The sequence below is a fragment of the Dendrobates tinctorius genome, unplaced genomic scaffold (assembly GCF_039654945.1).
Source record: "Dendrobates tinctorius isolate UK_male_01 unplaced genomic scaffold, ASM3965494v1 ptg000230l, whole genome shotgun sequence".
In the NCBI taxonomy this organism is placed as follows: domain Eukaryota; kingdom Metazoa; phylum Chordata; class Amphibia; order Anura; family Dendrobatidae; genus Dendrobates; species Dendrobates tinctorius.
In genome coordinates this window covers 2,696,666-2,720,764 of record NW_027361897.1, presented here as the reverse complement: position 1 = coordinate 2,720,764, position 24,099 = coordinate 2,696,666, and the positions used below count along the sequence as shown (strand labels likewise).

The 24,099-nt window shown below is 46.0% G+C and overlaps 1 protein-coding gene across 3 annotated transcripts in view; it reads right to left on the bottom strand.

Annotated features, from left to right (window-relative positions):
• The window catches only part of SLF2 (SMC5-SMC6 complex localization factor 2), a 137,524-nt gene that overhangs the window by 3,912 nt on the left and 109,513 nt on the right, over positions 1 to 24,099 (bottom strand). For all 3 annotated transcript variants that reach the window (XM_073555775.1, XM_073555777.1, XM_073555776.1), the window contains one exon: positions 22,550 to 22,618. In XM_073555775.1, coding sequence (XP_073411876.1) covers positions 22,550 to 22,618 — 69 coding nt within the window. The remainder of the gene's footprint in view (positions 1 to 22,549; positions 22,619 to 24,099) is intronic.

The following is a 24,099-nucleotide window of genomic DNA, read 5'->3' as shown; positions in this document are numbered from 1 at the left end:
ATCGACCATGATCCTTGCACCATGAAAAGAAAATTTTCCAGGTGCGGTGCTAGATACACCTGGACACAAGCTTCCTAGCACTAATCATGGTGGAAATCACGTCATGAGAGAACCCAGCCTGTGCTAAAATCCAGGATTCAACGGCCACGCCGTCAAAGACAGGGCCCCGGAGTTCTGGTGGTAAATCGGGCCCAGAAAAAGCAGATCCGTGCGATCTGGAAGTCGCCAGGGGACGTCTGCGACTAGTTGTATTAGTTCTGTATACCATGCTCGGCGCGGCCAATCTGGCGCGACTAGGATAACTGGTACACCCTCCGCTCTGATCTTCTTGATGACCCTCGGAAGCAAGGGAAGAGGGAGAAAGATGTACGGGAGCCGGAACCGGTGCCATGGTAGAACTAGGGCACCCACTCCGATGGCGCATGGATCGCGCCATCGGGCAATGAACCGAGACACCTTGTTGTTTAGTCTGGAGGCCATGAGGTCCACATCGAGTCCCCCAACGATGACAAATCTGCAGAAAGACTTCCGGATGAAGAGCCAATCTCCTGAGGCAATGCCTTGGCGACTGAGGAAATCTGCAGCTCAATTTTCTACGCCTGACATGTGAATTGCTGAGATGGGAGAATGGTTGGTGTCGGCCCAATGGAGGATGTGACTCACTTCGTGCATGGCCATCCTGCTCCGGGTACCTCCCTGGCAGTTGATGTATGCTACAGCCGTGGCGTTGTCGGATTGGATCCTGATGGGGTGACCTGCGAGATGGTGGAAACTCCGTAGAGCAAGTCTGATCGCTCGTATCTCCAAAATGTTGATGGGGAGATGTGACTCTCGGGTCGACCAACGACCCTGCGCCGTGTCGTGACGAAAGACCGCACCCCAGACGAGAAGACTTGCATCGGTGGTTACTACCGACCATCTTACTGATTCGGTGAGGAGCTCAGTGTCCACCACCTGAGGGCTTGCCTGACCCGTAGGGACAGAAGGATACAACGGGTCCAGGGAGAACGGGTTCTTGTCCCAAGCTAACAGCAACGCATGTTGCAAGGTACGGAAATGGAACTGTGCAAATGGAACTGCTTCCATCGCAGCCACCATCTTTCTGAGAACTTTCATGCTGAAACGAATGGAGTGAGAAGCTGGTCGGGAAAGAGTCCGCACTGCCTGTTGTAAGCAGGACTGTGGAGTCGGTAAGCCAAACCTGCGACTCCGACTCCTCAATTTCCCTTACACCGACTCCAACATATATTGCTTATATTCAAGTGAAAAATGTATTGTAGTACAATGTGAACATCAGACATTTAATCATTTTTATGATACAATAATCAAGATATTTAGATAGAACATAATATATATTTATTGGAATACAACTTTAGAACACAAAAAACTGTAATGAATTGTAAATATCTAATACACTATGTAATATCGATTACATATATAACACTATGTAATAAACTATGTAAGTGGCAAAAAACAGTTTTCAACAAAGACATACTAAATAATATTTGTGCAGTCTATGAATTTATTCTAAGAAATAGAATTGCCTCCATCAGATCCTCCTTCATAGAGGACCTCAAATTTGACCTAATAATTATAAGGCCAGAGAACAACCTCTTTACACTAACTTGGGTTGGAGGCAAAGCCGTAACCACATGGGCAGCATCTATAACAATTTCTAGGTATGAAGGAATTGACTCATGCACAGTCAGTTTTGATGAACGGTTGAATTTTTCTATTTCTTTTAGAGCAAGTGAAACATTTTGCTGAAATATGGTTAATCTGCTTGCTATAGGAGCCGAGTGAAGTCTTTTTCCTTGCGGCAACGCTTTGCCTGCTCTATGTCATCCAAATACTTGTCAAAGTCAAACTCCTCATCTGATGAGGATGAAGATATGGCAGCAGTAGCACTGTCAGGACCCAAGTCCTCTTGCACCTGGCAGTCCTCCTGTAGGCCACTCATCCTAACTGCTACCTCAGTCAGAGCTTCTTTTCCTTTAGTAAGCTGCTGATCATCAAGCAGTATACTATGGCTTGGGTCCACATAAACAGCTGCCAGAAAATTTTTATTTTCCAATAGATGTGTCTCTCTCCGTTTCATTGAAGCAGAAATGCCATCTGTGATTAAACCACCTCTTTGGGACAGGCAAAATAGCAAGTTCTTCCACTCCCTTATGAAAATGCCAGGAGTTAAATCCTCAGCTTGTAATTTTTTAGACACGATAAATGGGTGGTTAAGCAATTCCTTCAATTCAGCCACCTGTGTCCATTGACCTTCATTTAGGGTTACCTGAGGGTTCGCCATATCTGTAAGAAACGGTTTTAGTTGAAGCAATCGCTCAATCATTAAATAAGTGCCACCCCACCGAGTGGCTTGATCGACAATTGCCCCTTTCCCAGCACGTCTCTTCAAGATGGAATCAATTTTAGGGGTTCTGGTGGCAATAGCCAATTTCCTCACTTCTCTAATCAGACTTCCAGCATGTCCCTCTTGCAGACTCTCCCTTATTGCCAGCTGCAGCGTGTGCACAAAACACCGCATGTGATGAATATGAAAATGTTTTTAAGCAGCTTCAACAAGATCATCTATTTCTAAAGTATAATTTTGCTATTCTTCTGTTTTAATATCTGTTTGTTCCTCAGTTACATGAACAGCACTGTGGCCTTCCATCTCAAAACATACTGAATCCTACATTTTCTTCTAGCTGTTGTTCTTTACTCTCATACATCAATTTAATTGTACTTATCATGTTTGAAGCATTGTCCGTTACAATATCAAGAACCTGTTCTTTTTTGAGTTCGTAATCTTGCAGAACTTTTTCCACTAAGGCCTGGAGAAACTGGCTGCTGTGATGAGCTTTAGTATCTTTTACTGCCAGTGTCTTGGTAACAATTTCTTGGTTGTCACAAACATATTGAACATTGATGGCAAAATAGTTTACTCTGTCGTGTACAGGCATCCATTTTAAGAAACATGAAGCGTCTTTTGAGAGTCTTTTTAAGATTTTCCTTTTGTTTAAGGGCTTCTTCAATCAATAATTTTCTAATACTTTCTCTTTCCAGAGAAACACCAAGTTTGCGGGCCATTTCTCCATTAAGAGCTGTAAAAGCTGGTCGTGCAAATAATAATGGTACACCGTCCTTCACAACAAGCTGTTTGAGCTGTCTTATATCTGCTGTCATTGTTACAGTAACTTTGTCACTTACAAAATATGTTTGAGATGCTCTTTCCTCCTCCTTTGCCTGGCAGGAAGTGCTGGGCGTGGGTTTATTGGTGCTGCTGTTATCTTTCTAAGTCACAGCTTTGAAAACTTCTGGGTGGAAGTGTTGTAAATGTATTTTTAGATTGGAAGCTCTTGTAGGAGCATTTTTATCACTGCCTGAGTATGCGCTGATTTTGGCATCACAGCATTTGTTTTCCTATGGGTCACTTGTCATATATTGACACACAAAGTATTTTTCATCTTGAGTCACTGTGAAATGCTCAAATACAGCTGACTTCATGGGGAGCTTCTTAGATATTTTGTAATCATATAAAAATAATTTTGTCCTGTAAAATAAAATAATGTATATTATAATTCCAGCAAGAACAGGGAACCATGTACAGTGGGAAAATAAGAATTTGATACACTGACAATTGTGCAAGTTTTCCCACCTACAAAGGATGGAGAGATCTGCAATTGTACACTTCACCTGTGAGAGACAGATTAAAAAATCCAGAAAATCACATAGTATGATTTAAATAATATGCATTTTATTGAATGAAATACGTATTTGATACAATAGAAAAACAGAACTTAATATTTGGTAGAGAAACCTTTGTTTGCAATTACAGAGGTCAGACATTTCCTGTAGATTCTGTTACTCTTAGTTGAAGTGTACCTATGATTAAAAATTTCAGACCTCTCCATTCTTTGTAGGTGGGAATCAACAGTGTATCAAATACATACTTTCCCCACTGTATAAATTTAGATAAAAATAAAACAAACTTTGCATAAATCAATAGTACAGATGACAAATATAAAGTTTGTAAAATATGTTATTAGATTGCTTTACTTTGAATTTCCAAGGCTTTTCTTATTACGGTACAGCTCACTAAATGCTTCACAGTCTATGAAGAGGGGAGGAGGGAGGGAGCAAGTTTGTTGTGTATCATACTCTAGGAACAAAGAAACTGATAACAGAGCTAATAACTTGATGTTTTGGCTTCTATACCTACACAAGTCCTCATATAAGTCCTCATCAATCCTGTTGCTGTATTCTCCCTGTATATTGTATGTATATTGTATAAACGCTAGCTTCCCAAAAGTATATGAGCTCAAAGAAAAAGCAAACAAGCATCAAGCATACAGAGAGAACATACAGTATACTGGACTATTGATTTATGCACAGTTTATTGAAAGTTTAAATATGCTTTAAGAAGTAATTACCTTAATCTTGTTATCCTGGTGTTCACTCTAGCAATTCTTCTGAGATAAGTGCCTTCCTTCTTTCTGAATATGTTTACTTGTCTGTGTTGTACCCTTGTCTGTAGAGGAGGAGCTTCACTGGTGCTGGAGTTCAGCACTGACACCTCAGCTGCTGCGAACCTCATACTGCACACCCCTACACTTGAAAATAAAGCCTACACCTTAAGAAGATGTGGTGAATGCAGTCTATTTATTCCAACTATCAATTGATGTTGATGTGTTACTGAAGATGAGCAATGCCTGTCCTGGGGGTCCTTTTGGGCAGCTATGAGGTGTACCGGTGTACCTGACTGGCGCAAAAAAAAAAAAAAGAGTGTTTAAGGCCCCTTTGCATTCAGTGATGCACTAGCGATCCGACCAGGTCAGGATCGCTGGTGCATCGCTAAATGGTCGCTAGTGAGCTGCCAAACAGGCAGATCTCACTAGCGATGCAGCAGCAGTCGATGCTTACCTTTCACACGCAGCGATACTAACGTCCGCCCGCCCACGTGTCGCTCGTCGGCGCCAGCAGGAAGCACCTGATGAGAAATGGACCCGGACGATCTCGCGCGATCAGCGACAGACAGCGGGGGAGACGGTCGGAGGTAAGTATCACACATAGTGATATCGCTAGCAATATCGCTGCTGCGTCACAAAATCGGTGACGCTTTAGCGATATTGCTAGCGAGATCGCTATGTGTAAACCCCCTTAAGTCTCTGTGCTATCCGGCTTTCATTCTTTCTGGTACAGATAAGATATGGATAGACAGATATGGATAAATGGATGGAGCAGATTTCTAATCTGCTTTTGCTATTGAAAACATTATCTATGAACTCAAAAACCTTTCAGGTGATGCGGTTTTTTAAAAATCTGATCTGCTTTTGCAGCTGAAAAACATCCTCAAAAACGCTGTGTGTGAATGTAGCCTTAGATCAGGAATAGAACAGCCATTTATAGGACATTTCATAACTTTCCCAAATTCCTCTGAAAAAATATTCAGCACATTCTGCAATGAAGTACTGTACCCAATTTATTGTATATTTTAGGAGTCGGCGTCGGTCCATTTTATACCGACTCCACCAAAATGAGCTCCGACTCCACAGCTCTGGTTGCAAGGGTTGCATCTTTTCTGGAGGGAGAATGACCAACCCGCGGGAAGTGTCCATGATCATTCCTAAAAAGGAAATCTGCTGAGCCGGTTTCGGGGAAGACTTTTCAAAGTTTATCTTCCACCCCAGGCACGAAAGTGTATTTACTGTTATCTCCACGGATTCCTTGCAGGCTGGAAGGGACGGACCCTTGATGAGCAGGTCGTCCAGATACGGTAACACCACTACTCCCCGAGAGCGGAGAATGGCCATGACAGCCGCCATGACCTTGGTAAAGACGCTGGGGGAAGTGGCATGTCCGAAGGGCAAGGCCACGAACTGGAAGTGTTCCTCATGAATTGCAAAACGTAGGAACTGCTGGTGGGACGGGCAGATCGGAATGTGAAGATAAGCGTCCTTGATGTCGATGGATACTAGGAACTCTCCTTTTTGCATGGAAGTAACAACTGATCGGAATCGCTGTACCCTGACAAACTGACTTAACAGTTTGAGATCCAGAATGGGTCGCATCGTCCTGTCCTTTTTTGGAACCACAAAAAGGTTTGAATAAATTTCTCTGAACCTTTCGTGATGAGGGACCGGAATGATGACTGTCCCTTAAAAGAGCCTGAACACCCGAAGAAAGGCTCTTGTCTTTCCCTTGGGGGGAGAGGAAAGGAAAAAGCGAGTTGGAGGGGGAGAAGAAAATTCTATCTTGTATCCGGAGGACACCAGCTCCCTGACCCACTTGTCGTGGACGACCACGAGCCAGGTGTGGCTGAAGTATAGTAGGCGACCTCCGGATACCGCAACAAGTCATTGGGTAGATGTATGAGATCTGGCTCCCCTAGATCCCGAAGCCCTAGGCCTGGGTTTCCAAGAGCGGTTAGGTCTGTATGAGACCTGGGAGCCTCTGTCTCCGTGCGGGGACGGACCTGATCCGGAAGAGAAGGTAGAGGAGGATCAACCGGAATTGTTGCGAAAAGATCGAAAAGGCGCGTCGGCTGTTGGTTGCGAAACGGCCGAACAGCCTTTTGTTGAGGAAGGAATTTACTTTTTCCTCCAGTAGCATCAGAAATGAGCTGATTCCATTTCTCTCCAAAAAGACAACCCATTTGAAAGGGGAGAGAAGTCAACGATCTTTTAGGTGTGGCATCCGCCCGCCAGTCACGGAGCCATAGGGCTCTTCTAATGGAGATCGCATTAGCGGCAGTTTGAGCAGCGCAATTGGCGGCATCAAAAGAGGATCCACTACAAAGTCCGCTGTGTGAATTATCTACCTGGCGACCATGGTTGCCTCCAGAGGAAGATTAGTGCCCTGGAAGGAAGTAATCAAGACTTCTGCCCAAGCGGCCATTGCCTTAGTGACCCAAATTGCCGCTTAAGACGGGAAAAGCGCTGCTCCTGAAGCTTCAAAAACTGAACGAGCAAGGTAGTCAATCTGACGATCGGAGGGGTTTCTGATTAAGGAACCCTCAGAAACGGATAGGAACGTTTTTGAAGCAAGACGCAATACAGGAGTGTCCACCGGAGGGGACTGTAACCAATCCTTCATTAGGTCTGGATCAAAAGGGTATTTAGCCTGAGTAGACTTTTGTCCTGTGAACCACTTATTTTTATGAATGAGTCACCGAAGGAGGAAAAAACAAAAATACAAGCTAAGTCCAGAAAACCGGAGAGGTTGGTAGCTATCGGATTGCAGACCCCTGATCCTATCCACAACAACTAACAGTAGCCGTGGGGGGTTCCTATGATGCCCTAGACCCCTCGATCACAGCCGGAGAACTAAATAGGCCTAAAGAAAGAAAGGGGAAATCTAATCTGCCCCAGAGCAGACCCCAAAGCAATAGGCAGCCCCCAACATATAATGACGGTGAAGCAAGATGAAAACACTAACACAGATAGAAAGATAGGTTGAGCAAACGATGGGGCCCAAGCTAACTAAAAAGGACAGGATAGAAAAGCTGCTGTCTGCAATCCGTAAAAAACCCTACCAAAAAATGTCCCAACCGTCTGATAGGAAAAACAGGCCCTGAAGTCGCTAGGACTTCAAAATGACTATATCAGCACTCAGGTAAATTCCGAAGACAGAGAAAAGAGACAAACTGATCAGAGACAAAAATGGAACTCAGCACACCCCCGACCAGGGATGACTGAACTCCAAAAAAAACAAGGTAAACAAAACTAATAAGTTCAACAGCAGAGCAAAAACTTATCTTTGGGAAGCAGGAATCAGACTGGTCTCCAAGAATCCAGCAGAGAAATCACCAGCGACTCAGAAGGGCGTCGGCTGCCTTATATCCAGTCAGAAGTTCCTGTTACCCAGTCATCATCTACAAGATCAGGTGTTTGGTAATCAGCCTCACTACCTTCCTTCACCAGAAGAGGGAGTTCATCAGACATCGACGGTGAAGGGGAAAATGAACTCACAACAGTACCTCCCCCTTGAGGAGGGGTCACCGAACCCTCATCCACGCTACCAGGGCGATCAGGATGGGCCCGATGAAAGGCACGAACCAATCTTTCGGCATGAATATCGGATGCAGGGACCCAAGAATTATCCTCCTGGCCATAACCCTTCCATTTAACCAAATACTGGAGTCTCCGTCTAGACAGGCGAGAATCCAGTATCTTCTCAACCTCATATTCCACATTACCTTCAACCAATACCGAGTCAGGAGGTGCCACCACAGGAACTACTGGCTCAACAAACCTCTTTAACAGAGACTTATGAAACACGTTATGGATCTTAAATGTAACAGGAAGAGCCAATCGAAAAGAGACTGGATTAAGAATCTCCAAAATCTTGTAAGGTCCAATAAATCTAGGTTTAAACTTTGGAGAAGCCACCTTCATAGCGATATTCTTTGATGACAACCAAACCATATCACCCACCTTAAACTGGGGACCAATGGTCCTATGCCGGTTGGAAAACCGCTGGGCCTTTTCCTGGGAGAGAGTCAAATAATCCACCACTTGGTCCCAGATCTGGTGCATTCTCTCCACCACAGTGTCAACACCTGGGCAGGCAGAAGGCTCCACCTGCACTGAAGAGTATCGAGGATGAAACCCAAAGTTACAAAAAAAAGGTGACATCAAAGTGGCAGAACTAGCTCTATTATTTAAAGCAAATTCGGCCAAGGACAAAAATGAAACCCAATCATCCTGTTCAGCAGAAATAAAACATCTCAAATACGACTCCAAAGTCTGGTTTGTTCTCTCCGTCTGCCCATTGGTCTGAGGGTGAAACGCAGAGGAGAAGGACAACTGAATTCCCAGCTTGGAACAGAAAGTCCTCCAAAATCTAGACACAAACTGAACTCCTCTGTCAGATACAATGTTCTCAGGAATCCCGTGCAAGCGAACCACCTGTTGCAAAAACAAGGGAACCAACTCTGAGGAAGATGGCAACTTAGGGAGTGGTACAAGATGGACCATCTTAGAGAATCTATCACAAATCACCCAAATAACAGTCATTCTCTGAGAGACAGGCATATCAGAGATAAAATCCATTGAAATATGGGTCCATGGCCTCCTGGGCACCGGCAAAGGCATCAACAACCCACTAGAGCAAGAACAAGGTTTAGACCGAGAGCAAGTCCCACAGGACTGCACAAAATTCCTGACATCACGAGACAAGGCGGGCCACCAAAAAGACCGACTCACCAAATCTCTAGTACCAAATATACCTGGATGACCAGCCAATGCAGAGCAATGAACTTCAGACATCACTCTCTTCCTCCACTGGTCAGGAACATACAATTTTCCAATGGGACAACGCTCAGGTTTGTCCTCCTGAAACTCTTCCAGAGCATGTCTCAAATCGGGTGAGATGGCAGAAAGAACTACCCCCTCACCTAAGATGGTAGCAGGCTTGGTCACAACAGGAGAATCATCAAAGAAACTCCTAGAGAGGGCGTCTGCCTTGACATTCTTAGTGCCTGGAAGAAAAGAGACCACAAAATCAAAATGTGTGAAAAACAAGGCCCACCTAGCCTGTCTAGGATTCAAGCGTTTGGCCGACTCCAGGTAAATCAAATTCTTGTGGTCAGTAAGGACCACGACTTGATGTTTAGCTCCCTCCAACCAATGTCTCCACTCCTCAAATGCCCATTTCATGACTAACAGTTCCCGATTCCCCACATCATAGTTACGTTCGGATGGGGAGAACTTTCGGGAAAAGAAAGCACAGGGATTCATTTTAGATGTTACAGGATCTTTTTGGGACAAAACAGCTCCTGCACCAATCTCAGAAGCGTCCACCTCTACCTGAAACAGGAATGAGACATCAGGTTGCCGCAAAACCGGAGCAGAAGTGAACCTTCGCTTCAGCTCCTGAAAGGAAGAAACAGCCTCCGGAGACCAATTCAGCACATCAGCACCCTTCTTAGTCAAATCAGTCAATGGTTTGGCAATACCAGAAAAATTAGCTATAAATTTACGATAAAAATTAGCAAAACCCAAAAACTTCTGGAGGGCCTTCAAAGAAGTGGGCTGAACCCAATCATAAATGGCCTGTACCTTGGCCGGGTCCATTTCAATAGTTGACGGAGACAAAATAAATCCCAAAAATGAAATCCTCTGTACACCAAAAAGGCATTTCGATCCCTTGACAAACAGGGAATTCTCCCTCAAAATCCGGAACAGAGTCCGAACATGTTCCACATGAGAGTCCCAATCCTTGGAAAAGATCAAAATATCATCCAGATAGATGATCAAAAACTTATCCACCAAGTCTCGGAAAATATCATTCATGAAGCACTGGAAGACAGAAGGGGCATTAGTGAGCCCAAAAGGCATCACCAGGTACTCAAAATGTCCCTCCGGAGTATTAAACGCCGTCTTCCATTCATCCCCATGCTTAATGCGAATAAGATTATACGCCCCCCTGAGGTCAAGCTTTGTAAACCAGCAAGCACTGGAGAATAGATCAGAAATCAGGGGTAACGGATACTGATATTTAACAGTAATTTTGTTGAGGGAACGATAGTCAATACAAGGCCTTAATGACCCATCTTTCTTAGCCACGAAAAAAACCCCAGCACCTAAGGGTGAAGAGGACGGTCTAATATGACCCTTCTCCAACGACTCCTTAATATAGGATCGCATAACCTCGTGCTTGGGTACAGATAAATTGAAAAGTCGACCCTTGGGAAATTTACACCCAGGGCTCAGCTCAATTGCACAGTCATAACTCCTATGAGGAGGCAAAGACGCAGACTCATTCTCACTAAATACATCAGAAAAATCAGCCAAATAGTCAGGAACATCATGCGACTGGGGAGAGGTGGAGAAAACAGGAGCATCACTAATGGCACACCGACAACCCCAACTCACCACAGACACAGATTTCCAATCCAAAACTGGATTATGGATTTGCAACCAGGGAAACCCCAGAACAATGGTATCATGCAAATTATGCAACACCAAAAATCTGCAATTCTCTTGATGGTCTGTGGCGACCCGCATTACCACCTGGGTCCAAAACTGAGGTTTATTCTTCGCCAAAGGAGTAGCATCAATACCCCCTCAAAGGGATAGGCGTCCGCAGAGGTGTCATAGGAAATCCACAACGTTTAGCAAAATCCAAGTCCATCAGGTTAAGAGCTGCTCCCGAATCCACAAAAGCCTTAGCGCAAAATGTGGACAGGGAGCAGATCAGAGTAATTGCCAGAAGAAACTTAGGTTGAACACCACCCACAGCAAATGTGTGTGCAAAACGTTTCTCTCGTTTAGGGCAGACAAAAATAATATGCGAGGCATCACCACAGAAGAAACACAGCTTATTACGCCTTCTGAACTCCTGACGTTGCGCCCTAGACAAAACTCTATCACATTACATAGGTTCAGACATTTGTTCAACAGGTGGCAACACCTCTCGTGCGGTTTTGCGTTCACGCAAACGCCGATCAACCTGAATGGCTAATGACATAGAATCGTCAAGACCAGAGGGAACAGGAAATCCCACCATAGTATCTTTTACGGTTTCTGACAAACCCTTCCGAACTAGAGCTGCCAAGGCACCATCATTCCAGGTAGTAAGGAAAGCCCACTTTCGGAATTTTTGACAGTACAACTCTGCAGAATCCCGACCCTGGCTCAATGCCAACAGGGCCTTTTCAGCCCGATCAATAGCATTAGGTTCATCATACAACAACCCCAAGGCTTGAAAAAATGCATTCACATTAGTAAGAATAGGATCATCAGGTTTCAAAGAAAACGCCCAATCCTGGGGATCGCCGCGCTGCAAAGAGATGACAATTTTAACCTGCTGCGCAGAGCTCCCTGACGAGTTAGGCTCCGAGGCAAAAATTAATTTACAATTATTGTTAAAATTCAAAAATTTAGACCGATCCCCAAAAAACACACCAGGAGTAGGGATCTTTGGTTCAGCAGCATGTGAATGAGCAAGATAGGCGGAAATTCCCCGCACATCAGCAGTGAGCTGCTCCACACGATCAGACAATTGCTTCATCTCCATTGAGAAAGAAAAAAAATTCCCCCTACGGCCTCAGAAACAGAGGAAAAAATATACACAAAAAAAAAAATTCTGACAAACTCTTTTCTTTTTTTCTTCCTTACAATTCTTTCCTGCTATTGAGTACCCTAGGATCTGCGGTATGGCTGGTGATTGTTATGAATGAGTCACCGAAGGAGGAAAAAACAAAAATACAAGCCAAGTCCAGAAAACCGGAGAGGTTGGTAGCTATCGGATTGCAGATCCCTGATCCTATCCACAACAACTAACATTAGCCGTGGGGGTTCCCACGATGCCCTAGACCCCTGGATCACAGCCGGAGAACTATATAGGCCTAAAGAAAGAAAGGGGACATCTAAACTGCCCCAGAGCAGACCCCAAAGCAATAGGCAGCCCCCAACATATAATGACGGTGAAGCAAGATGAAAACACTAACAGATAGAAAGATAGGTTGAGCAAACGATGGGGCCCAAGCTAACTAAAAAGGACAGGATAGAAAAGCTGCTGTCTGCAATCCGTAAAAAACCCTACCAAAAAATGTCCCAACCGTCTGATAGGAAAAACAGGTCCTGAAGTCGCTAGGACTTCAAAATGACTATATCAGCACTCAGGTAAATTCTGAAGACAGAGAAAAGACACAAACTGATCAGAGACAAAAATGGAACTCAGCAACCCCCCGACCGGGGATGACTGAACTCCAAAAAAACAAGGTAAACAAAACAAAACTAATAAGTTCAACAGCAGAGCAAAAACTTATCTTTGGGAAGCAGGAATCAGACTGGTCTCCAAGAATCCAGCAAAGACATCACCAGCGACTCAGAAGGGCGTCGGCTGCCTTATATCCAGTCAGAAGTTCCTGTTACCCAGTCATCATCTACAAGATCAGGTGTTTGGTAATCAGCCTCACTACCTTCCTTCACCAGAAGAGGGAGTTCATCAGACATCGACGGTGAAGGGGAAAATTAACTCACAACAGCTTATGCGGACGATCCCTATGTTTCTGGACAATTTCCTTAAAGTCCGGATGGCTGGTAAATAACCTGCGCACATGCTTGGTTTTCTTAAGTGAGATGGGATGTGCTGGAGCGGGAATATTATCCTCATCCAACTTCAGAATCCTGTTGACTGATTCTATAAGAGAATCAAGCGACTCTTGATCAGTTGGGGGATTCAAATTCAGAGTCGTGCTCGCTGAGAACTCCAGGAGAGGCAGAGTGAGAGACAGGAGTCGCAGATGCTGAGGTGCGAACGGGACTAGGGGAAGCGTCATGGGTCCGCTTTCTAGAGACCTGACATCCCTTGAACGAGTACGGCCCCTGGTGATGGACGGTTCCTGGCCGACGCCAGAGCCTTCCTTGGGGGGTAAGGACGCCTTCTGGCTTAAAGAGTCCTCCCGGAGAGAGAATATAGCCTGGGTCAGAGACTCCACCGACCGTGACAGGGACGCAGCCCACTCAGGGGTACTAAACGCAGGAGGCCCATCAGCAGAGGCGGCGAAGGGCGATTGAGCGCAGGTCGGGGAGCAGTCCGTGCATAATGGATTAGTCTGTGCACTGGGTAAGGCAGACTTGAAAGTGGTACACACGGTAAAAAACGCAGTGTGCTTTGTAGCAGCCCGTTTTGCCTCCTTAGATTGAGACATAGCACTCCTGAAAGGGTTAACTGCAGAGTCTGTCTGCAGTTGCAGGGAATGTGCCGGGAAGGGGTTAAGCTTTAATCTGAGGGCAGATGCAGCTTACCTAGTCCTGTGTCCCCGGGGAGGAATAGCAGTGGCCCTGCGGTGTCACCCGGTATCCGGCAGAATGCTCGCCTCACAGCTCGTGTCCAGAGCAGGCTGAGGTAAAAAGACACGGCCCCCCGAGATTAGAATTGAGCGTCTCGTCAGGGATTAGAGGCACCAAGAAGAGGGGGTGGCGACAATAGCGCGGGCGACGCTATTCAAATTGCGGCCGAGTAGGCAGGAAAGCCCGGGGCTAAATTTTTGAGCCTACCCGCGGTAGGCGCCGGGGGGCGCTATTGAAACTGGGGCCTAGCAGGCCACAATTTCCCGGGCTACCCGCGGTAGCGCGCGATGGGGGGCCCGGTGCACAGCCGCTGACGCTAATTCAGCGCTTCTCCCGGGGGCCAGGACCCGGCCCCATACCTCAACTACAGTGCTCAGCGCTGTCCAGGCCATCCATGCAGGCTCTCATCCTCCGGGCGATGTAGCAGAGCTGGAGGAGTTCTTAAAGGGGCATGCTCAATCGATCCTCCATATGGTAGGGGGATGGAGAGCTATGGGGCTGATTCAGGGCCTTCGGAAGCGCTGTCCAGTCGTCTCCATTCCATGCGCCTGCCCTCATATCCGTGGATTACCGGAACTTTAGCCATTATTGTCAGAGGAATCAGCCCCAAACGTCGCAGGAAAGTGTACGGGGAGGTATACTCAGCGTGCTTGCCTGTTGCTGGTTCAGGGGAGAGCGGGCCGTAGAAAGGAACCATCGCCCCCTTCACTCCGTTAATTAAAAAATAAAAATTTACAGAAAATTCAAACATAAAATAAAAACGGTGGGGTCTGAAACCAGACCCAAGTGCCTCCTACAGACACTAAGCATGAACTGGAGATATCTCATCCAGCGAGAGGGTGTATACTGCAGGGGAGGAGTTAACTTTTTTTCTAGGTTACTTAGTGTCCTCCTAGTGGCAAGCAGCATAACACCCACTGTCTGTGTCCCCCAATGAGGCGTAGGAGAAAGTACATTTTAATCAACAGATCTTGGAATAATATTAATTGTATTCTATTTTTAACTGCATTGTATTTTTATATGGTATGCATTGCTGAATTCCACCCCTCTCTCCCATGCTCCTGAAAGCCCCATGTGAACTGCATTGTATTTTTATATGGTATGCATTGCTTACCCATCTTCTTGTATCAATAATTGTACTCTATTCTTGTTATCTCTGCAACACATCTAAGTGGTCTGTATAATCCCTTCCCCCTTTTATGACCTTTGCTTTGCATTTGGCCTGGGCAGTCACACCCCACTTTCACTCACAGCTGATTGTGTTTAGTTGCACATATATTCAGCACCATGGGTCTGCTCCAGACGTAGTTGGCTCCATCTACTTCAAAATCCACACTTCAAAGTACATATTTCTAAGTACTCTGAATTAGACTAGAATTGGACCGGAATTGACTATAAGGTAACGGACTATAACACCACAACAATGTTTCGCCTTCTTTTTACCATCACCCCCATACTACTCTATTTCTCCCTAACTCCTGCAATCCCTCCACCAAGTAAGGAACTAGTCATTTCCCCCTCCATCCTTCCCAGCCATCTCACCTCTTCGTCACAACTGTTCCTCCACATACAATCCTTTCTCTCCAAACACTCACGGCCACATCATGTCCTATCCTGCTCCCACCTTCTAATGCTCTGTCTACTACTCCTCATTGCTGGCGATGTATCCCCAAATCCTGGCCCTCCTCAACACATCCCCACACTCATTTCTAACACCCTGCCACGATCCTCTACACTTTTTTGCAACCAGGACAACCTCATCCCTATTCATCCAGCCCCCACTCCCCCGATCCCCCTACCTGGAGCACTATGGAACGCACGCTCTGTCTGCAACAAGCTATCGTTTATCCATGACCTCTTTATCACCAACAAACTCTCCTTCCTTGCCATCACTGAAACCTGCCTCACTCCCCTCTGACACAGCCTCTCCAGCTGCGCTTTCCTATGGCGGATTCCATCTCTCTCACACCCCTCACCCCAGTAACAAACATGGTGGAGGAGTTGGCTTGCTCCTCTCCGATACCGGCTCCTTTACCCCAATTCCTCTGCCACCCTCCGCTACTCTTGCACTCCATCCGCATCTATTCCCCCTCCAACCGGCTGTCATCTACCGCCCCCCAGAACTAGCCATCTCCACCTTTCTCGACCACTTCACCACCTGGCTACTCCATTTCCTTTCTGCTGACATCCCCACCATTATCATGGGCGACTTCAACATCCCCATTGACACTTCCACCCCGGCTGCCTCTAAACTTATTTCGCTCACGGCTTCCCTCGGCCTCACTCAATGGTCCTCTGCGGCCACTCACAAAGATGGTCACACGCTGGACCTTATCTTCACCCGTCTCTGTTCCCTCACTAATCTCAATAACTCACCCCTCCCCCTGTCTGACCACAACCTACTGACATTCTCTTCCCTCTCCTCTCCTACTGCGCAACCCCCGCTCCATAAACTCGCTCACCCTCGCAGTAATCTCAAACACCTCAATTTACAATCACTCTGAGTCCCTTCTCCCTCTTACAGACATAGCTTCCCTTCATGACACAGATGCTGCTGACACTTTTTATAACACCACAATAACAGCAACACTTGAATCGGCTGCCCCCCTCATGCAGAGCAAAACTCGCACAATCAACAGGCAGCCCTGGCTGACCAAAGAACTGTGACAGGTTTCCACGGCCGCTGAGCGGAGATGGAAAAGAACCCATTCTACGGAGCACTTCAGCGCATACAAGCAGTCCCTTGCCAGCTTTAAGTCCACGCTCTCTGCCGCTAAACAAACTTACTTCGCATCTCTCATATCCTCCCTGTCTCACAACCCTAAACAACTCTTCAACACTTTCAATTCTCTACTCCATCCCACAGCACCTCCTCCCCCTCCTCTCATTTCTGCTGAAGACTTTGCTTCCTTCTTTAAGCAGAAGATCGACAAGATCAGACAAAACTTTGGCCCGCAGTCCCCAATGCCCCTCTTAGCCGCTCAGCCCTGTTCTGCAAAAGTCAGCTTCTCCACCATGACAGAAGATCAGCTCTCCACCCTTCTGTCAAAATCACACCTCACCACTTGTGCCCTCGACCCACTCCAGTCTCACCTCATCCCTAACTTGGCCACAGTCTTCATCCCATCTTCTAACACACCTCTTCAACCTTTCACTTACAATGGTGTCTTTCCCTCATCCTTCAAACATGCCTCAATCACACCCATCCTCAAAAAGCCCTCCCTTGATCCATCCTCTGTGTCTAACTATCACCCGATATCTCTTCTCCCTTATGCCTCAAAACTACTGGAACAGCATGTATATCTTGAACTGTCCTCCCATCTCTCCTCCTGTTCCCCCTTTGACCGGTTACAATCTGGCTTCCGACCGCATCACTCAACTGAAACTGCCCTAACTAAAGTCACTAATGACTTACTAACCGCCAAGAGCAAGCAAACTACTCTGTCCTCCTTCTCCTGGACCTGTCCTCTGCCTTCGACACCGTAGACCATTCACTCCTGCTACAGACGCTCATCTCTTGGCATCACAGACTTGGCCCTATCCTGGATCTCATCATACCCAACAGACCGAACATTTAGTGTCTCCCTCTCACACACCACCTCCTCACTTCGCCCCCTGTCTGTTGGTGTTCCTCAAGGCTCTGTCCTAGGACCCCTACTATTCTCCATCTACACCTTTGGCTTGGGACAGCTCATAGAATCCTACGGTTTGCAGTATCACCTCTATGCCGATGACACGCAGATCTACCTATCTGGACGCAACCTCGCCTCCTTACTGACTGAAATCCCACAATGTCTGTCTGCTATCTCAGCCTTCTTCTCTGCTCGCTTTCACAAGCTGAACATGGACAAAACAGAATTAATCATCTTTCCCCCATCACACTCTACCCCTCTACCAGATCTATCAATGTCAATGGCTGCTTTCTTTCCCCAGTCCCGCACGCTCGGTGCCTTGGAGTGATCCTCGACCCTGCGCTCTCTTTCAAATCACATATCCAAGCCCTTACCTTCTCCTGCCGCCTCAAACTCAAAAATATTTCCAGGATCCGCTCATTCCTCAACTAGGAAACCACAAAAACACTAGTGCATGCTCTTATCTCCCGCCTCGACTACTGCAACCTCCTACTCTCTGGCCTCCCCTCTAGCACTCTGGCTCCGCTCCAGTCCATCCTACACTCTGCTGCCCGACTAATCCACCTGTCTCCCCCCTATGCCAGGCCCTTCACTTGCTTCCTATTGCCCAGAGGCTCCAATTCAAAACCCTAACATGACAATCAAAGCCATTCATAACCTGTCTCCTCCATACATCTGTGACATGGTCTCTAGGTACCTACCCGCACGCAACCTTCAATCATCTCAAGATCTCCTTCTCTACTCCTCCTTATCTCTTCTTCCCACAACCACATACAAGACTTCTCCCGTGCTTCCCCCATACTCTGGAACTCTCTGCCGAAACACATCAGACTCTCACCAACAACGGAAACCTTCAAGAAGAACCTGAAGACCCACCTGTTCCGACAAGCCTACAGCCTGCAATGATCCTCGGTCTACTGAACCACCACACGACCTGCTCTACCCTCTCCTACTGTATCCTCACCCATCCATGTAGACTGTGAGCCCTCGCGGGCAGGGGCCCCTCTCCTTATGTACCTGTGTGTCCCTTGTCTTACACATGTTTATTATATCTCATGTCCTGACTCTGCATTGAAGCATTACAATGAAACACTTCAAAGTGCCCTGGATGAATTTGCACCCCCTATAAATAGAACACCACAACACAGACGGCGACAACCCTGGCACACCCTGCAAACACGTTTCCTGCAGCGGTGCTCCAGGTGCGCCGAACGCCTGTGGAGAAAATCCAATCTACACGAAGATTTCATCCATTTTAAGTTTATGCTTAGAACATACAACACTGCCCTTCACCTCTCCAAACAAGCCTATTTCAACACCCTCATCACCTCACTGTCCAATAACCCAAAACGTCTCTGACACTTTTCATTCTCTACTCAATCCAAGAGTACAGGTCCCAACCATGGAGCTCCGAGCTGACGATCTGGCCAATTACTTCAAAGAAAAAATTGACCAGATTCGACAGGAAATTATCTCCCAATCACCACATACCATGCACTGTCCTCCCTCCCCCACTGCATCTAGCTCACTCTCTGGTTCAAAATCAGTCACAGAAGAAGTAAGCAGGCTCCTTGCATCTTCTCGCCCAACCACTTGCACCAGTGACCCATTTCCGTCACATCTCCTCCAGTCCCTTTCCCCTGCTGTGACACCCTCACCTAACTAAAATATTTAACCTCTCTCTCTCTTCTGGTATTTTTCCCTCCTCATTTAAGCATGCCATCATACATCCACTACTTAAAAAACCATCCCTTGACCAAAACTGTGCCACTAACTATAGACCTGTCTCTAATCTTCCCTTCATCTCTAAACTCCTGGAACGCCTGGTCCACTCCCGTCTTATCCGCTATCTCTCAGAAAACTCTCTTCTCGACCCTCTCCAATCCGGTTTCCGCTCTTTACACTCCACTGAAACTGCCCTCACTAAAGTCTCTAATGATCTGCTAACAGCTAAATCAAATGGTCATTACTCCATGCTAATTCTCTTGGATCTCTCTGCAGCATTCTACACTGTGGATCATCAGCTCCTCCTCACTATGCTCCGTTCCATTGGCCTCAAGGACACCGTTCTCTCATGGTTCTCCTCCTATCTCTCCGAACGCTCCTTTACTGTATCTTTTGCCGGTTCCTCCTCCTCTCACCTTCCCCTTACTGTTGGGGTCCCTCAAGGATCGGTTCTAGGCCCCCTCCTCTTCTCCTTGTACACTGCCCCTATTGGTCAAACAATCAGTAGATTTGGTTTCCAGTACCATCTCTATGCTGATGACACCCAATTATACGCTTCTTCTCCTGACACCACGCCAGCCTTTCTAGAAAACACCGGCGATTGTCTAAACGCTGTGTCTAACATCATGTCCTCACTATATCTGAAACTGAACCTGTCAGACTGAACTCCTGGTGTTTCCTCCCTCTACTAATGTACCTATACCCGACTGCCATTTCTGTGTGTGGTTCCACTATTACTCCCCAGCAACAGGCCCGCTGTCTTGGGGTCATACTTGATTCCGAGCTTTCCTTTGCCCCCCACATTCGATCACTGGCTCGCTCTTGTTATCTGCACCTCAAAAACATTTCTAGAATTCGACCTTTTCTTACTTTTGACTCTGCAAAAACTCTTACCGTTTCTCTTATTCATTCTCGTCTCGACTATTGTAACTCTCTTCTAATCGGTCTCCCTCTTACCAAACTCTCCCCTCTCCAATCTGTCTTGAATGCTGCAGCCAGGATCATATTCCTCACCAATCGTTACACCGATGCCTCTACCTTGTGCCAGTCATTATACTGGCTACCCATCCACTCCAGAATTCAGTATAAACTTATTATCCTCACCCACAAAGCCCTCCATAGCTCAGCACCACCTTACATCTCCTCCCTTGTTTCAGTATACCACCCTACCCGCGCCCTCCGTTCTGCTGATGACCTGAGGTTAGCATCCTCAATAGTCAGAACCTACCACTCCCGTCTCCAAGACTTTATACGTGCCGCGCCAATTCTTTGGAATGCACTTCCCAGGTCAATACGATTAGTCCCCAATCCCCACAATTTTAAGCGTGCCCTGAAAACGCATTTATTCAGACTGGCCTATCGCCTCAACACATTAACCTAATCTATCCCTGTGTGGCAGCGCCAAAAGTTTTACCATAACCAGATTTCCCGCATCATGTTCCCACCTGCTTTATGCATCCATTAGACCTCTGTGTTTGTACTGTTACACACTTAACATTATGGCTGGTCCATACAATCAGGGCAACTGTTACCACCCACCTTTCGTGTCTACCTCTTTCCTCAGACTTTAAGCTTGCGAGCAGGGCCCTCATTCCTCTTGGTATTTGTTATAATCTACTGTATGTGATTATTGTTATGCTGTAATGTCTATTGTCTGTACAAATCCCCTCTGAAATGTAAAGTGCTGCGGAATATGTCGGCGCTATAAAAATAAAATTTATTATTATTATTATTATTATTATTATTATTATTATTATTATTATTATACTTGTCTATATTTCCACTTTTCACATGTAAAGCGCCATGGAATAAATGGCGCTATATAAATTAATAATAATAATTTCGACAATTGGACGTGTTTAAATAAAATGTTCCTGTGCTGACAATCTTATACATGTGCCCCTGCTGTGTACTTTGTAAGTGTCTGACTGTACAGGGACATGGTCTGACTGTACCCCAGCTCCTGTGCAGGGGATGACACAAAAGAGAGTATACAGACAGGACAGCATGGGATCACAGTGGATTCTTCTGTAAAGTCTAACATTTCTCTGCCTGTTTTTAAACCATGTTTTACTTAAAAGAATCAGCATCTGTAATCCCATGCTGTCCTGTCTGTATACGCTTTTGCTTCCCCCCTGCTCAGGAGCTGTGGTGTGATCAGACCATGTCCCTGTACAGTGAGACACAGCCATTACACAGTACACAGCAGGGGCACATTTATAAGATTATCTCCGCACAAGAGCATTTTATTTAAACACATCCAATTGTGGAAATTATTATTATACCAAGATCTATTGATTAAAATTACCTTTTGTTCATGGGAAAACCCCTTTAAGTCTGGTGAATTTCTAACATCACCTGGTGTTGTACCCACTTTAACAAGTGATCTCTCAGTCATGCATCGCTTCTGAACTACCATATACAACGTCATGACCTAGATGGTTCCCCAGACCCAAATATCAGTGACTACATGCGATTTCTAAATCCCCTGCCCAGCACATGTGCAGCAGCTACAAGTTTTATAGTAATAAAGAGCCTTTCCTGTAAGCCGATTGCCTCTACTGCCAACGTGCAAAAGCCTTGGTGCACACAAAATAGAAGCAAAGAGACAGCAACACAGATGTTTACTTTAGGCTGTGTGCCCACGATGCGATTTTTAAGCGGTTTTTGCCGCGATTTTCGGCGCAAAAACGTTTAAAAAAAGTCGCACAGAACGCACCCCGTGCATTCCTATGGCATTCTGCACATGCTGTGCTAATGCTGCACTTTTTCCCGTGGCGGAATCGCATCGCGGAAAAAAACGCAGCATGCTCATTCTTTTTGCGGAATCGCAAAGAATTGCCGCGATTCGGCACCCATAGGAATGCATGAGAACCGCTTACTTCCCGCATGTGGCTATGCCCACCATGCGCAAAGTTAAGTGTCTCATGTGCGGATGGTGGAGGAGAGGAGACTGTCCTCCAGGCCCTGGGTACCATAACCCTGTAAAAAAAAAAAAAAAAATAAAAAAATAAAAATAAAATCGGGGTATATTTGCCTTCCGACATCACGCGCAGCCTTCCCGGGCCTCAGCGTTCCCAGTAATGCCTTGCGGCAAGGACCTGTGATGACGTAGTCTCGCGTTACTCTAGCGGTCTCGTGAGATCACTATAGTAATGCGAGACCAACGTCATCACATGTCTCGCAAGGCATCGCTGGGAACGGGAGCGTCGATGAGGCTGCGCGGGACGTCGGAAGGTAAATATATCCTGATTTTTTATTTTTTTATCATTTTTAACATTCTTTTACTATTGATGCCGCATAGGCAGCCTCAATAGTAAAAAGCTGGTCACACTTGTCAAATACTGTTGGACGAGTGTGACCAACCTGTCAATCACTTTCACTTTACTAATTTACCTGATTTGGCCGAGAATAAAGCAGCTGTTCCTGCCATCTACCGTGTATTCTGGCAACTAAATCTTTTACCTAAGAGTAAATTTAAAAGAAAAAAAAAAAAAAAGTGTTAATGTGATATGAGAAAGAACACAAAAGTGTGAAACGTTTAAAGGAACAGTAATAATGGATATTCAATGAGAGAAAAAGAGAAAGAAAGGTTTTCTAGCGCCAAAGTTCAGGTCCTTGTTGATTTCTACGAGGTTTGGGTTCAGATATCAATTCTGGTACAGTTCAGGGACCCGAAGCAAACTATGGACTAAAGTTCAGTCGAACCTGGCCTTCCATGGGTACGCTTATTCCTACTGATAACATCTGATCAGTTGGGATGTCAGACTGCCACCGATCAGATATGGATAACCCATCCCTGGAATAGGTCATCAATATCATAAGCCTGGACAATCCTTTCAAGCCATGTTGCCTCAGAGTAAGCTGCACCCTCACTTAATATCCAAGCTAAACATGAAACGGATCATCAGAAGATTAAAGGGGGTGGCCAGAGAAAACAAGCTACACACGACAAGGGGATTTAAATTTCCATTACAAAATAGTGCGGCAGGACGGACTCTTGGCCACCACTAAATTCATTCTTTATTAAATAGCCAGAAAAAGCCAATAGGGAATGAATGGAGCAAGTCAAGCAAGTACATTGCTACTTCATCCCGAAGGGTATTGAAGTTCCTCATTCTGACGATCAGCGTGCTTTTCTGCGGTACTGATCAACAAGATTTCATCTACCCCGTGCATAGTGCTCAATTACATTAAACAACCTGCAGCGTTAAACAACCACCGATCAACAACAATTTTTCCAAACGGAGGCCATTTAATACCAGGTTTAGACAAGATGACCGAATTTATGATGGGCACATAACTATCATTAATGTTCAGAGCATGTTGTTTGCCATTGTTCTCAGCAGCGAGACAGTGGGTGTTATGCTGCTGGCCACTAGGAGGACACTAAGTAAACCAGAAAAAAAAGTTAGCTCCTCCCCTGCAGTATACACCCTCTCGCTGGCTGAGATTTCTCCACTTCGGTGAAAAAAGCAGTAGGAGCATAAACAGTCAACAATAACCATAACTATGTCAAAACTTAAGAATGCTACAGTGAGCCAATAGGCTAAACAGGGTGGGTGCTGTGTCACCCAATGAATGGCTCGGAGAAAAGTATTTTACGGTGAGTACACAAAAATCCCCATTTCTCCTACGCCTCATTGGGGACACAGACAGTGGGACGTCCTAAAGCAGTCCCTGGGTGGGGAGCACACATCAACACTGAGGTACTGCCGATTGCAGGCTTCGTCTGCCGAGAGATGCATCCGCAGAGGCCCGAGAATGAATTTGGTAATATCTTGTAAAAGTATGGAGACAGGACCAAGTCGCAGCCTTGCAGACCTATTCTGCCGACGCCTGGGGCCAAATGGCCCACGAGGCGCCCACTGAGCGGGTAGAGTGCGCCTTAATCCCTGCTGGGAGAGGCGCGTTCCTGACACGGTAGGATTCCCGAATTGCCAAGC